The following is a 13,889-nucleotide window of genomic DNA, read 5'->3' on the forward strand; positions in this document are numbered from 1 at the left end:
TTTCTTTGTTTTTTGATTCATTTATTTTTCTTACCCGATTCATTAATTTTTTATAGTGCTTTTTCAACATTCATTAATAAAAAAAAAGAAAACAAGCTTTTTTTTTTCCCACTGTAAGTGCAGTATATGACATAATAATGAGGCTTTCCATAGAGATTTTAGACTATACAGACACACAACTTCATCCATTCAGCCCATTCAGGACCAATGCGTAAATCGGCACATAATCCACACAGAGCAACAGCTTCCCACTCTCTCTCACACACCCACACACACACACACACACACACACACACACACACACACACACAGTTTCAGTATGCTCTCTTACTTAGTTGCTCATGTCCCTCAGTCTCTCACAATCCCTGTTTTTTTGGTTTTAGCAGGTCATACGTGCTACACCAAACTCCAGGCTGACAACAGCTGGCTCTTCTTTGACCAGATCACTGTTATACGTCCCTTCCAGTTCTCCATAACTCTGCTTCCTGCTCTCGGTGCCACTGCTGCCCTCTACTGTCCGCTCTGTATCTGTGCTCTCAGTGGCCTCCTCACCCACCTCCTCCTGCTCATCCTCTTCCTCGTGACGCTGCACTTCTTTGTGGTTGATGGGCGCTCCCAGAATGAGGGAGTCGGGACGTGGCGGGAGGCTGTGGGAGTTGGAGAGCTGATCTCTTGTGGGAGGAGGTGCGGGGGGGTCGGATGTTGCAACCGGGACTACACCAAGCTGCTGCAGCCTCTGAATGATACGACAGTTAAGTATATAAAACAACATATTCCAAATATAAAGTACATCTAAATACTCAAATACAAATACTATACTGTAAATACTATATATTAAAAATACTCATGCAGTCATTTAAATACTCAAAATTAAGATCAAGCTTAAAACTTAGGAATATGACAATATGCAATAATGTGCTCACAGATTCCAGTGCTTGCAGCGTGCTCTCTGCCTTACGACTGTTCTCCTTCAGAGTCAAAATGGTTTTCAGGATAGACTGACGAGGGTGCATGGATCGGTCAAACTGATGGTACATACTCCTCCAGAACCTGGTGATCACAATGTTACACATGTAGATAAGATCCTTTAGGGTTTACTTCTAGATATAAGCAGCAACCAAAAGGGGAGCAAGCTGTACTGACTTGAAATGATAAGGCAGGGTGGAGGGCTCGAGCACAGGATGTGCTTCGGAGTACGCAGGGCTGTAGAACGGATTCAGGTGGTTTTGTTTTTCGCTCATTAGAAATGCCCACAGGGAGTGAGTCCGCTCTCTTAGTCTGCAACCCAGAACAGCAGTTAGACACATGGGAGCATATCGACATAGTCCAATGGTTGGTTCACACACACGCATACAGAAGCTCACAATATAGTAATTAATCTATTTGTCTTCTACTAAAAAGAAGGATTACACATTATATGTCTTTTATCACTTCTGGTTATCTGCAAACTCAGTGACAACAAATCCAGGTGTGGCTTTCTTGACGCACAGATCTTTTAAAGAGATTGTCTTGACAGACTGATAGATTTCACAGTTGACATTAGAAAGTATTTCAACCGTCAACAGTTACATAAATCTGTGTTTTTGACTTACTGCAACTCTTCTCTCTGCCTCTGATTGTTACCAAGGAAGTTTCCATATTGACAGGAGTGAACATGTTCGTGGATCTGCAGCAGGAACCACTCGCTGAACTCAAACGCCTAAACGGAGAGTTGTGGATAAATAAAAGCAAAAAAACCATAGGAAATAAATATAAATCTCACGTAGCTTGCACTCTCCCACTCACCTGTGGGAACTGCTCAGTCAGCTGCCAGACGCACTCGAGGAATTGAGTGAAAATAGGAGACACTTCTTTTGGATCCCCGTCCAGTTGGTCACACCTGAGAGCATACAATCCACGTATAGAATAATATGAACTTGCGACTGTGAACTGGAGCAAATGCAGTGCTTCACATTTTCCAGTTGAAACCTCACCTGTCTGCAAACTTGTGACCGAAAGAGATCCAATCTTTCTCTATCAGTACCTAGAAGAAAAACAAAGAGTGAAGAGTAGAGAACATGGAGCATCTGAGTATCTGCATGTTCAACATCACGCGTCTGTGGCTGGTACCATAAAGCCTTTAATTGTACGATAGTAAGGGTCCATGAGCAGCGCCCCTAGGGCGCAGACCTGGGCGGTTCTGTCCCATCCATCTGAGCAGTGAACCAAAACACTGGCTCCTTCAACTGTCACCGCCTGGGATTAAGAGAACAGACAGATGGCACAGAAATATGGTTTTTAAAACAACAATGACTTTTTTATCAGCTTCCACCAGAATACAGTTAAAGAAGTATAACCAGAAAACATTTACCCTGGTGAGAAAGACAGCAGCATCTACTATCGCCTTGATATGCCGAAGCCAGCCACTACTCTCCAGTCCCACCAGGTAGTCACTCATGGAAAGTGACCGAGTCCCAGTCACTAAAGGATCAAAGGAATTTAAGATTAACTGTGCACTGACTGACATTCATTAAAAAAAAGCCTTTTTGTAAACATCTTTTCTTTCTTTTTTAAAATCCTCTGTCTGTAGCAGATGTTTAACCTTCTAGCAACTTCTGCAGGCTGCTCCGCATCACGTGGATGTTTTCAATGCCAACAAACTGGAAGCGGATGTTGGAGTAGTTGTCCTCATTCTCGTAGCCTTTACCTGCTGCTCTGTTAGCGAGCGCGTTCAGCTGCAGGACAGGAAAAAAACAACAAAAAAAACAACAACAACACATTTGAGCTCTGAACTCTGTTTTCAAAAGTACATTCATTTAGTGCTGAACCCATTTACACATACAAGAAATTTTTAAAAGTTAATGAACAACGCTTGCTATTCTGAGAAACTGCCTGGCCGTCACCACCTTACCTTCGGCCTGGTATCCATGACATAAAGAAATCGGCTGTTGTGATTGGCTTTGCTGATGGCCTGCAGCATGCTCTCATCCTCGAGGCATCGTGCACTGAACCCAGAGAGAGGCTGACTACAACGACACACTGCTGCCTGTCAGGGTAAAGAGAGTACATTGGTAAAAACGAGAAGTTATTAAAAAAAATCTAAATATAACCTTAAAACCAGGACACCTGAGCCTGTGTTACTTCCTTCTAATGGTTGCCTATAATGGAACAACTACATGAGTCTCATAAACTTTTTTGGTTAACCTAACACCATAAATGTAACTACTTAGATGTTAATGCCATTGAGTAGTTACATTGTTTTCCTAAAAGTCAGGTGTTTCTAGTTGACACAATAAGATTCCCCAGAATGTTAGGTCATTAACTGCTCATCCCACCTAAATGTTGTTTAACCTGAAAATCACAATTCAAAATATGCTGCACATTTCGGGTGTGGGAGTTCTTTCCCTCGCTTGCTTTGGAAGCAAGGTTTGTTCATCAGCGATGCTGACGTTTTGTTCGAGAAAATTAAAGAAAGAAAAAAAAAAAGTGCAGCTATTCCATCAAATTTCACAGACCCTTGGTTACTAATCGTTTCTGTAATGTGGTGATGTTTCTTCTAATGCCAGCGAAAGGTCAAAATTTCCATCCATACACAAACACACCAAAAAAAAAAAAAAAAATCGAATGAGCAGATGTCATGCAAATTTGTTAAGCGGAGTACAAATCCTTTCCGTGTTAGACATTTTATGAGCTTTGCTGTAAATCCACCTTTGGCCAAGCAACTCAACTTTGCACGTGTTAATATATAATCCCACTGGTTCATTCCCATGATATTTGCACTTCGATATAACCGAGAGAGTTGACCCTATTTTCAATTTAAGCAATCCCATTTCCATTTTGCTTGTACTGCCTTAGGAATATTAAGATTTGGACTTTGATCTTGCTCAGTAACTACTCAACAACTTGCCAAGGAGAGCTAAATAAAGAAACTGGACCAAAGACAAATATTGGCGTATGTAAATGGTCACAGTTTTAATGTACCTTCTTCTCTTGGTAGAAATAAGTGAGGACAGGAAAGCGTCCTTTGCTTCTGAACTTGGAGCTCCCCACAATGATAGGCTTACTGGCGGTGACAGGAACATAGAGGTCCCGTGGATATGTCTCACACACCTGAAAAAAGTCACAAACAAAATCCATTAACTAAAATAAGAATTAAAAATGTACTAATGTCCATGTTCAGACAGCAGTACCTTGTGAATGCCTCGTGCTACTATGTTACAATCTATAAAGGCACATGATATACAGTCTGCCTGTGAGCAGGGATCTGCTCTTCTTCTTTACAGACAAATTCTTACTTTTGACTCAAAGACTCTGTAGTCCATCACACTAAGGCTGGAGCTAACTAACAGTGAAGCTCCAGCACCCTCTTCTGGACCACAGCGCACAGTGTTTAAGATGTGGTAACGTCGAACTGGTTTCTGTGATATAATCAGGGGTGCACATAAGTGGTCCGCAGGTGCGCATTTGCTGTCAAAATAAAAGACGAGCACCAGATAAGAAGCTGCAACGAGAGTTCGCGTACATATAAAAGCACTGTTTTTGTCCGCTAGAGTGGGATTTTCACGGCACCACATCTCTGTGCGTTCATCATTTGTTTGAATCCAGCTCACCTCCTGCAACCACTTTTCCGAGAACACGCGCTTCTTTTGCGGTTCGGACTCCTTCTGACATTTCTTTGGAGGTGGAGGAACACCAAAGTAATTGCTTAAAGGAGCTTGCTTTTTTGACAGCTTTTAGAGTTCTAAACCTATGTCTGTCCTCCTCCAGAAAATCTTATGTACGCAAACGCGCGTTGCAACTTCTTATCTGGTGCGCGTCTTTTATTTTGACAGCTAATGCGCACCTGCGGACCCCTTATGTGCACCCCTGGATATAATGTTAACAGGCTGTCATTAAACCCAAATAATGACAGCCTGTGTGATATCACTTGGATGCCAGCTGAATCTAGACTAGGGCTATGCGATATGACCAAAATCTCATATTCCGATATAAGAATTCTATCGTCCTGATAACGACATAAATCACAAAAATGTAACATTTTCTGTAAATTCTGTGAATCTCGGGCAGCTCGTCTTGCGGGAAGTGTTTCCAGCTGCGCATCATGTAGCTGGAGTCGAGTGTTTTAACCGATGCATGAAACTGTACATTTTTAGACATAAGTTGTATCAGCCGCCGTATTCTTTGTGAATATTTATTACACAGCGTGCTGGGGGGAAAAGCCTGTTCTAACGTTTAAGTCTAAGGTTTATTTTTTAGCACCTGGCGGCTCTTTTTTAATTCTCATCCGTAAATAATCTGCTCTTTCACGTGATTCAGTTTATTTTGAAAAGTCTCAACAGGATCTTGAGCTTTATTGTGAAAGGTTTATGAGGAACATAAACAAGCGGACACCGATGCTGTTACCGTCGTTGTTGCTAACGACAACGCATAAAAACAGGCGCTTGTCCGTCTGTAGTGTGGTTATATAAAATATAAGAGAAAGAGAACTTTAAGAAATTAATATAGCCACTACAGTGACCATCAAAACGATGAAAAAATATTGCCGTAAACAGTTTATTTTGCGACACCACGAAACAAACGATAGCGTAAAATGATACGATAGACGTTTTTATATCGTCATCCGATATATATGTTATATCAACAGCCCTAATCCAGACTGTACCACTGTGACGGTGCTGTCCACAACCACACAACTGAAATACTCTGGTAATATTCATCTGTTTAAATCAGATACAGAGTAAGCTTTCATACGCCCACCTCATTTTCACATTAACTTCGTTTGCAATTAAGTTATTTGACAATCAATTAGTTTAATTATTCGGATTAATTTGTTTTAATACATTATGACACTAAGCTAAAGACTAAACAATGTTGCACATTTTAGGTTTACATGATTTTGTCAGTGACTTGTACAAGCTGCAGTAATTCTTTTTTTCTGTTTTCATCTGCTGCTCCAGCCTATCCCTGTTTAAGCAACAGAGGAAGCTGAAGGTGGAGCTGGTTTAAGTGCAGAGGCCAGCCTAATGGACTTTGCCATCTGCTGTGACCACATGGCGGGAATGTTTTTTATCCATTTAAATAAATCCAGTTATTGTCACAGTCGTTTCCTCTTTTGTGTTTACTCAGTCGCTACAGAGGTCGTTTGGAGTTACATCCCTTTCTGAGTATGTTCTTCTGGCACTTTTAAAGCCATAATGCAGACATGCAATGACCAATACACAGAAATACTATAAGTCAACTTATAGTAAATAATATATCAATACTATCACAAATACTACTACTATCACAGTGATGGTACCAATGTTTAGAATCTGTAAATAAATACAGTTTATAGTGGGCAGAGGACTTTGTTGGATTTTACTACCTACCTTGTAGTCCCTGTTCACATCAGTGAGCTGCCATTGGTCACAGGGGACGCCCATCCTCTCAAACTCCGCCCCCAAGTCGATGAGCTGCCATCCTTCCTCTCGCTGCTGGTCATTTTGTTTGGGGTTGTAGGAGAAAGCATAAAGCTCTTCATAGCATACTGCGCAGAGAAGAAAAACAGAGAGAAACCCATTAAACACAGACAGATGAGAAAGCACTATTTAATATGTCAATGTATCTCTGTTTAGGCATTAAGTGGATAGGAGAAATGCCCAAAGCGAATAGAACGCGAAGCTGACCTGGCCGTAGAAGACGAAGCAGTGAGCTGTAGACGTCGTGGCAGTCTCTTTCTCTCTGTATAACAAAATGAACCACCCTGAAGTTGCGACACTGAATTACCAGTGGACAGCCAGAGGTGGTCAGGGACAGCTTCTCCACAGAGGCTATATGATGGTGCAAAATCTGCAGACAAGGAAAGAGGAGGCAAAAAGAAGACGTGAAAAGAGAGGCTGGTGATTTACAGTGGCTGGGTCGATATACACTAATTTAAACAAAGTACACTATCCAACAATGACATTAGCGTATTGTTAATAAAGCCTGGTGCTGTTTTTATATTTTACAAAACATACACACATACTAATATATTTTGTGTGTGTTATACAAATGTTTTTCTTCAACTCTAGGACTCATTGTATATGCACACTTTAAAAAACACGTATGTCAAAATTAAAGCCTTACTCTTTAGGAACCTCAGTTTAGAGAATAGTTTCATATTTAAAGAGGCTCAATGAACTACTAAAGACTTGCAAAGTTTAAATGAAGATCAGTTGGTATTAAAGGGACCAAAGTGCCAAGAAATATCCCTTACAATATTACACCACCAGCCTAAGTACTGATAAAAGGCAGGATGGATTCATGCTTTCATGTCATTTCCATCAAATTCTGACTCTACCCTCTGAATGCTGCAGACTCATCAGATCTGCCAACATTTTTCAGTCTTCTGTTGTACAATTTTGGTGGCCTTGTGTGAATTGTAGCTTCAGTTATTTGTTCTTAGATGACAGGAGTAGTACCCAGTGTGGTCTTCTGCTGCTGTGGCTTTAAAGTCGCATGTTGTGCATTCAGAGATGCACGGCTTGGTTGTAACAAGCGGTTATTTGAGCTACTGTTGCCTTCCTATCAGCTCAAAGCAGCCTGGCCATTCCTCTGGGATCTCTGGCATCAACAAAGCATTTTCTCCCAGAAAACTGCTACTCACTGGATATTTTCTCTTTTTCTGACCATTTTCTGTAAACCCTAGAGATGGCTTTGAGGAGAAATCCCAGTAGATCAGCAGTTTCTGAAATACTCAGACCGGTCCATCTGGCAACATCAACCACATTCATTGTCAGTTAAATCACTTTTCTTCCTCATTCTGAACTTCAGCAGCCCACCTTGACAATCCTACATGCCAAAATGCACTGAGCTGCTGCCTTGTGATTAGCTGGCTAGACATTTGCATCAATGAACACGAGTGGACAGTGAGAGTGTTATCTGCAATATGAATACAATGAAGAACAGATAAGATTTGGAATATTAAAGGGATCTAGTTGGGGGGGGGGGGGGGGGGGAATCGGGTTCAAGAGCATGCATTTAAACAGAAGAGTGCTATAAAAAGCTCAGCTCAGTCATGAATTATTTTAATATCACCCAGAAGTATAGAGGGCAAGAGAGTCAGATGCCACACATCACCATATTCATGAGTGCATTTTGAGTATCACAACCAAGAGAAATCATAAAGATGCACATGGATCAGCATTGATAATGACTAGTGGGACACACACGCATGTGCACATACACACACAGGCTAATTGCTGATCTCACCAGTTGTTGAGAAAGGCAGTAACTCACATGCTGTTTAATATTTTATGATACACACAAACACCACAAACGGTTACTTTGAAATTACTCTACAGCACACACAGCGCTGAGCCAGACACACATAGGGAAGTAATGCACAGAAAACAGGAAGGATGGTGGGAAAGAGGTCACGGCCCAGGTTCTGCTGCACAAGGCATGTAGGCCAGTCACTAAATACTTAGTGCTTAAAAAAAAAAAAAAAAAAAAACAGGATTCATACAGCGCAACACTATTGTGCACACTCAGAAGTAATACCATTCCAGCAAGTATGTATATGCCAATTGTACAATGTAAAACCAACTAAACCGGGCTAGTTGATGCTATGAAGTCATTCTGACAAATCACAACTCAATATAGGAAATAAAATCTTGCAAGTCATGTGTTGAAATCCTGAGCTCTAAACGGTTGCAGCTAATTTCTCAATATTAAATAGCCTCTTGTCTTCAGTGCCTGCTCTAGGCTCATTGCAACACGCGCCCATAATTCTCGCATAACCCAACACCACCACTTTGCCGCTACTGCAGCACAAATAAGTCCATCAGCAAACCAGAATGCTGCTGCTAGATGTTACTAACCTAGTTCTTACAGTGCACTGACAGCGATCCTCTTTCAGGGGCAGGAAGAAAAACACACACAGACAAATACTACGTGTGCACATTTTGAAACTCTATCTCTTCCTCTTACCACACATTAACTTTCATAATCTTTCTCTCCTTCCCAAATCGCATGCAAACAAACTGTCTGGTTGCAGGCTTCCCTGTAGTGATCACATTAATGGTTCTTTATGTGGCAGAACTTCCAGTTTCTGTATGTTTTGCCCTTCATTTGCATATATTCCTCTGGTTTTGATTTGAGAGCTCAAAACATATGCCACCCAGGTCTTGGCATCTACAGGAATCGCTTTGCCACCAGCCAATGGCAATATTGCACTGCAACGGTTCCTTCAGTGATGGAGTTGTTATGGCCCCAGGCCTTCATGCGGGTTTGCTCTGCATATGTGTGGTTTTTGGGTTCCATGAGTTGCCTGGGTGGAGATTCAGGAGATGCTATTTAAGACCCTACCTCTCTAGGTCTTGCCGGTCTCCACTCCTGTTGGTGCTTTACTCCAGTCCTGTGATGGTGCCTGTGCTGTCTTCATGCCTCTGCATCCTCGTTTGGTTCTTTCGTTGGGTTATCTTAACTTGCTTTTTCCTTGCACACCAGGTCTCATACACTTGCCAGCTTATCCATGCACCACTTTACACTGCTGATACTGACTTCGACTCACCTAATTTATTATTATGTCACACACATACAGGTTATAACAATTGGGGCCTCGTTCAGGATTTGAACCCCAGCAAGAATCATACACCTAAACACAAAGCCTAGAAAAAGGGGGTTTTAAACCACACACACAGAACAAACCTGCATGAAGGCTAGGAGCTAAAACAGGAGTGTATTAAAAACATTTGCAGGGTAATAAATATTCATTATTAGACTAAAAACAGGCCCAAATTGTCTAAAGAGCACACTTGGTTTGTGTGAAACTGCATCATCAATTTATAGAAAACTGGCAACAGGAGGTAAAAGTTCTGTGAGCACTTGCTATCCTCCAGTTATGCCTCTGCACAACAGTGTATTCGCAGAGGTGACATCCATATGCAAGCACTCTGAAACCTGCATTAATGGGCAGCATAGTTGGCACAAAACTACTCACCCAGACCTCATGTCCAGCAGAGGCCGAGTTGTTAGAGTTGCTCTCCACAAAGATGAGATGCGTGGCTGTGAGGTACAGAGTGCCATGAACGGATTTGTTGCTGAAGCGATCCAACAGCCGCACCTGCTCCACCTGCAAAAACAGATGCACATAATGGTAATATCTAAATAATCAGGAGCACCCTTTGCTTCTCTTGCTGGATACACTGAGACTACAAGAGATGGCATCTTGCGAGCAGGGTTGACACCTGACAGAAAAATTACTGGCACCAGTTCTGGCTAGCACACCAATTAATCCTGGCCACCTGGTCCTCACTATCAGCTGCCAGTTTAATTTTAATAAGTGCAGTCACAAGTGACATTTGCTGCCACTGCCTTAATAAACAAACCACCTGCCTCTTAATTAAACAATCTTATCTAGCTTAAAGTCAAACACAGTTCATTTTGTTTTGACTTCCTTCTCAAAAATTTATATTCAGTAGCTGCAACAGTGAAAGTGTAGCAACTGATTGCACTAATACCACAAACGCCCAAACAGAATAGCAGATATAATGAGTAATATATTTACTCAAGTCACGAGTTTTCACACAGGCTTGGGTCTAATAGCTATAACAGGTTTTAAAAAAAACCTTTAATGTGCTTCTGGTTTACATCCTAGAAAAAATAAATAAATGAATAAAACCAGTTTTATACAGCACAATCTTTTTAAAGATCTTTATGAGACTGATGTTACAACAATATAAAACAAACAAATAATATCACCATTGGACTTTGCTCTGCACTGTTGCATCTACGGTATTTTATTGCCTTCTGCATCACAGATGCAAGACATATCAAAATAAAAGCTCCTGTCACCTTCACTCTATAGCCAAAGTGCATTTGGAAAGTCACTGATTTTTGGACTGTGCAGTGCTGTTAGCACTAGCTGTCCGAATCCATGATTCATCACATTAGCTGTTTCCGGTTGACTCAGACATCCTCCACTTTGTTTCCGTTTGCTGAGATATGATGATCAAATCTCTCTCAGTCGCTCAGCAACCTGCGGGTCGCGGCTCTGTCATAAGTCAGCTTCTTGGAACATACGGGAAGTCAGTTGTTTTTGTGTGTGTGCCCACATGCGTGTGCTTGAGAGCAGGTTAGAGAGAAAGGGAAGAGAGAAGGAGGACAGAGACCTCATACCATCTTATAGGGAAGTTAATGTTAGGATTTGTGTTTCATCCTGTTACATGCCTATGCAACTTAAACTACCCTGATTGCTACAACAAGCAGCTTGTTTTCGTTGTTTGTTTTAAACACTATAACAGCAAATAATAATCTCCTCCGACTTTTAAACCAGACAAACCACTGAGAGGTGTGGAGAAAAATGGGGAACACCCATTCTGCATGGGTGTTCCCCGTCTGTCTACATGCCAGATCTCAGCATTTTTTTTTTCCCACTGACAAATAGCACAATTGTCATTGAACCTCAAGAATCGTGTGATACTGCTTCCTAATATGATCAAAAACAGAGACGTTAGATAAAATTAAGCACACTGAGCCACCTTATGGCAGACTAAAAGGAATTATGAAGATTATGAAGTATGTACTAGGACTGTTGGCGGTTGTTGGTTGTTTTTGAGTGGCTGCAGATCAGATTTGAAAGGATCAATGATTTAAGGGTTAAAAGGATCAGCTCTTGCATATACTGCTGTGCACACACATAGCAGTATATTTTCTAGCAGTACAGGCCTGGCAGGGCTAAACTCGTACTGCAGCACTCCTCGAGTCTTGCCTTTTTCAGCTGGTTGCTTTCCTTTAAATCTGGTCTATTGGGAGTGATTTAGCCCAGGCAGTGAGCTCACTGTTTTGGCGTTTTATGCTTACGATAAAACTGCGATCGCCCAATTTGACGTACAGCCCAAGTCAGCCCTGCGAGTCTGTGCTGGATATGGCCCGGCTTTTCCTTGCTTCTTCAATCATACTGAATTCAATGACTGTACTGACGGTGGATATCTGTCGCAATAAATAGCAGAGCGTGCAAGTAGTAAAATTAGATAGAGGAAGCCGATCTTCCTGATGAACGGGAAAAACAAACGGCTCATTGATGCTCGCCACGTCTGCTGACATTTGGAGTCGTTGGCGACACCTGCTAGCCGTTACGCTATAACGTTGATTCACGCAAATTCACTCTGAACACTGATGGCCAGAAAACGGAGCCTGACTCGAGCCTTCCAACAAAATCGCAAACAGACAAGGCCCAGCTGCCGACTGTATCCCATCCATTTGCAATTAGCAAGAAACGTTAGCTACCTTTGGCGTTCGGATATGCTCCATTTTCCCCCCGGGTCGAAACAGCTGTCAGCGCCTACAAAGCTTCAAACGACACCTTCCGGATTGAAATGAATCATTGATGATGTGAAAGCTTCGACTCCTGCACAAGACTCCTTCACTTTTTCGGGGGCATACGATATGTGTTTATTGTCAATTATTTTCACTCCATCCGCGTAAAGCTTGCGCAAAGTACGTCGGCACTTGAGGTGGGGGTTTTCAAAATAAAAGCGGGATCAAATTCAACTTTTAACTCCTTTACTGTTTTGGTGGTTGGGGTTGTAGGACAGAGTTTGTAAGCAATTTGAAGTTATCAGAATTATCCATCCATTCGCTTCCGCTTATCCTTTTCAGGGTCGTGGGGGGCACTGGAGCCTATCCAAGCTGTCATAGGGCGAGAGGCAGGGTACAGGTCGCCAGTCTGTCGCAGGGCCAACACTTCGCACTCACATTCATACCTAGTGACAATTTGGATTATCCAATTAACCTATCCCCACAAGCTGCATGTCTTTGGACGGTGGGAGGAAGCCGGAGGGAACCCACGCAGGGAGAACATGCAAACTCCACACAGAAAGACCCCGGCCTGATGTTGGAATTGAACTCAGGACCTTCTTGCTGTGCGGCAACAGTGCTAACCACCGTGCCACCGTGCTGCCTGTAATCAGAATTAAAACAACCTAAATACTTAAACTATATGTGAAAAACGCTTTAGTTAATTAAAAAAACAATAATAGATTTAGATTAGTGTATATTTTCTAAAAACAATAATACTTCAAAAGATTAAAACTAAACATTTTCCAAACAATAAAAACTGAACTGAAACCATCAAACCTACTTTGGGAACTAGCTGAAGCTAACTGAATGAAAAGCAAAGTTAAAATGAAATCAAGATAAAAGATAACAAAAAACTTACAACCTATAATAATTATTGGCATGATTACTTGTCAAAGTAAAGCAAATATAGTGTGCTCTTCTCTGGAGAGATTGGGTCGCCATTTGACTACCTAAATTCTTAGGGATCACCACAGCGGATCATCTCCCCTGCATGCCCCGCTCACTATATCTACAAACCCCCTCTGAAGTTTTTCTCTTTCCTTGTCCCTCTCAGCTCTATGGTAAATGGCCTGCATTTGTATAGCGCTTTACTCAGTCCCTAAGGACCCAAAGCGCTTTACACTACATTCAGTCATTCACGATGGCAAGCTACATTGTAGCCACAGCTGCCCTGGGGCGCACTGACAGAGGCGAGGCTGCCGGACACTGGCCCTCTGACCACCACCAGTAAGCAAACATGGGGTTAGTATCTTGCCCAAGGATATTTGGTAGCCTGGGATTGAACCACTAACCTTCTGATTAGTGGCTGACCTGCTCTGCCACCTGAGCTACAGCCACCTCTATAGTCAACATCGTTTCACCAGTAGATACAGCATCCCTCCTCTGCACATGTTCAGACTATCTCATCTCTAAATCTGTCCATTGTTTCGGATGGGTGACCTCAGGTAAACTCATCCAACTTCATTATCATTCCTCTGTTCCTTGCAGCTTTATGGTTCCAAATGTCTCCCTCTGACTCTCACAGTTTCTGTCTTGTTTCTTCTGATTTCCATTCCTCTTCTCTCCAGATCACATCTTCTCTCCATGTC

The 13,889-nt window shown here is 42.0% G+C and overlaps 1 protein-coding gene across 1 annotated transcript; it reads right to left on the minus strand.

The window, feature by feature from the left end:
- mtmr6 (myotubularin related protein 6) lies at nucleotides 1–12,467 on the minus strand. The gene is made up of 15 exons (XM_082546682.1): nucleotides 12,229–12,467; nucleotides 9,941–10,072; nucleotides 6,645–6,807; nucleotides 6,348–6,505; nucleotides 3,961–4,089; nucleotides 2,891–3,025; nucleotides 2,582–2,714; nucleotides 2,351–2,460; nucleotides 2,110–2,235; nucleotides 1,974–2,023; nucleotides 1,786–1,879; nucleotides 1,593–1,699; nucleotides 1,144–1,278; nucleotides 924–1,050; nucleotides 1–736 (listed from the first exon to the last, which is right to left on the minus strand). The coding sequence occupies exons 1-15, from the start codon at nucleotides 12,250–12,252 to the stop codon at nucleotides 380–382; spliced, it is 1,980 nt and encodes a 659-aa protein (XP_082402808.1). The 5' UTR covers nucleotides 12,253–12,467; the 3' UTR covers nucleotides 1–379.
- Nucleotides 12,468–13,889: the final 1,422 nt, after the last annotated feature.

The sequence above is a fragment of the Aulonocara stuartgranti genome (assembly GCF_965226115.1).
Source record: "Aulonocara stuartgranti genome assembly, chromosome: 9".
In the NCBI taxonomy this organism is placed as follows: domain Eukaryota; kingdom Metazoa; phylum Chordata; class Actinopteri; order Cichliformes; family Cichlidae; genus Aulonocara; species Aulonocara stuartgranti.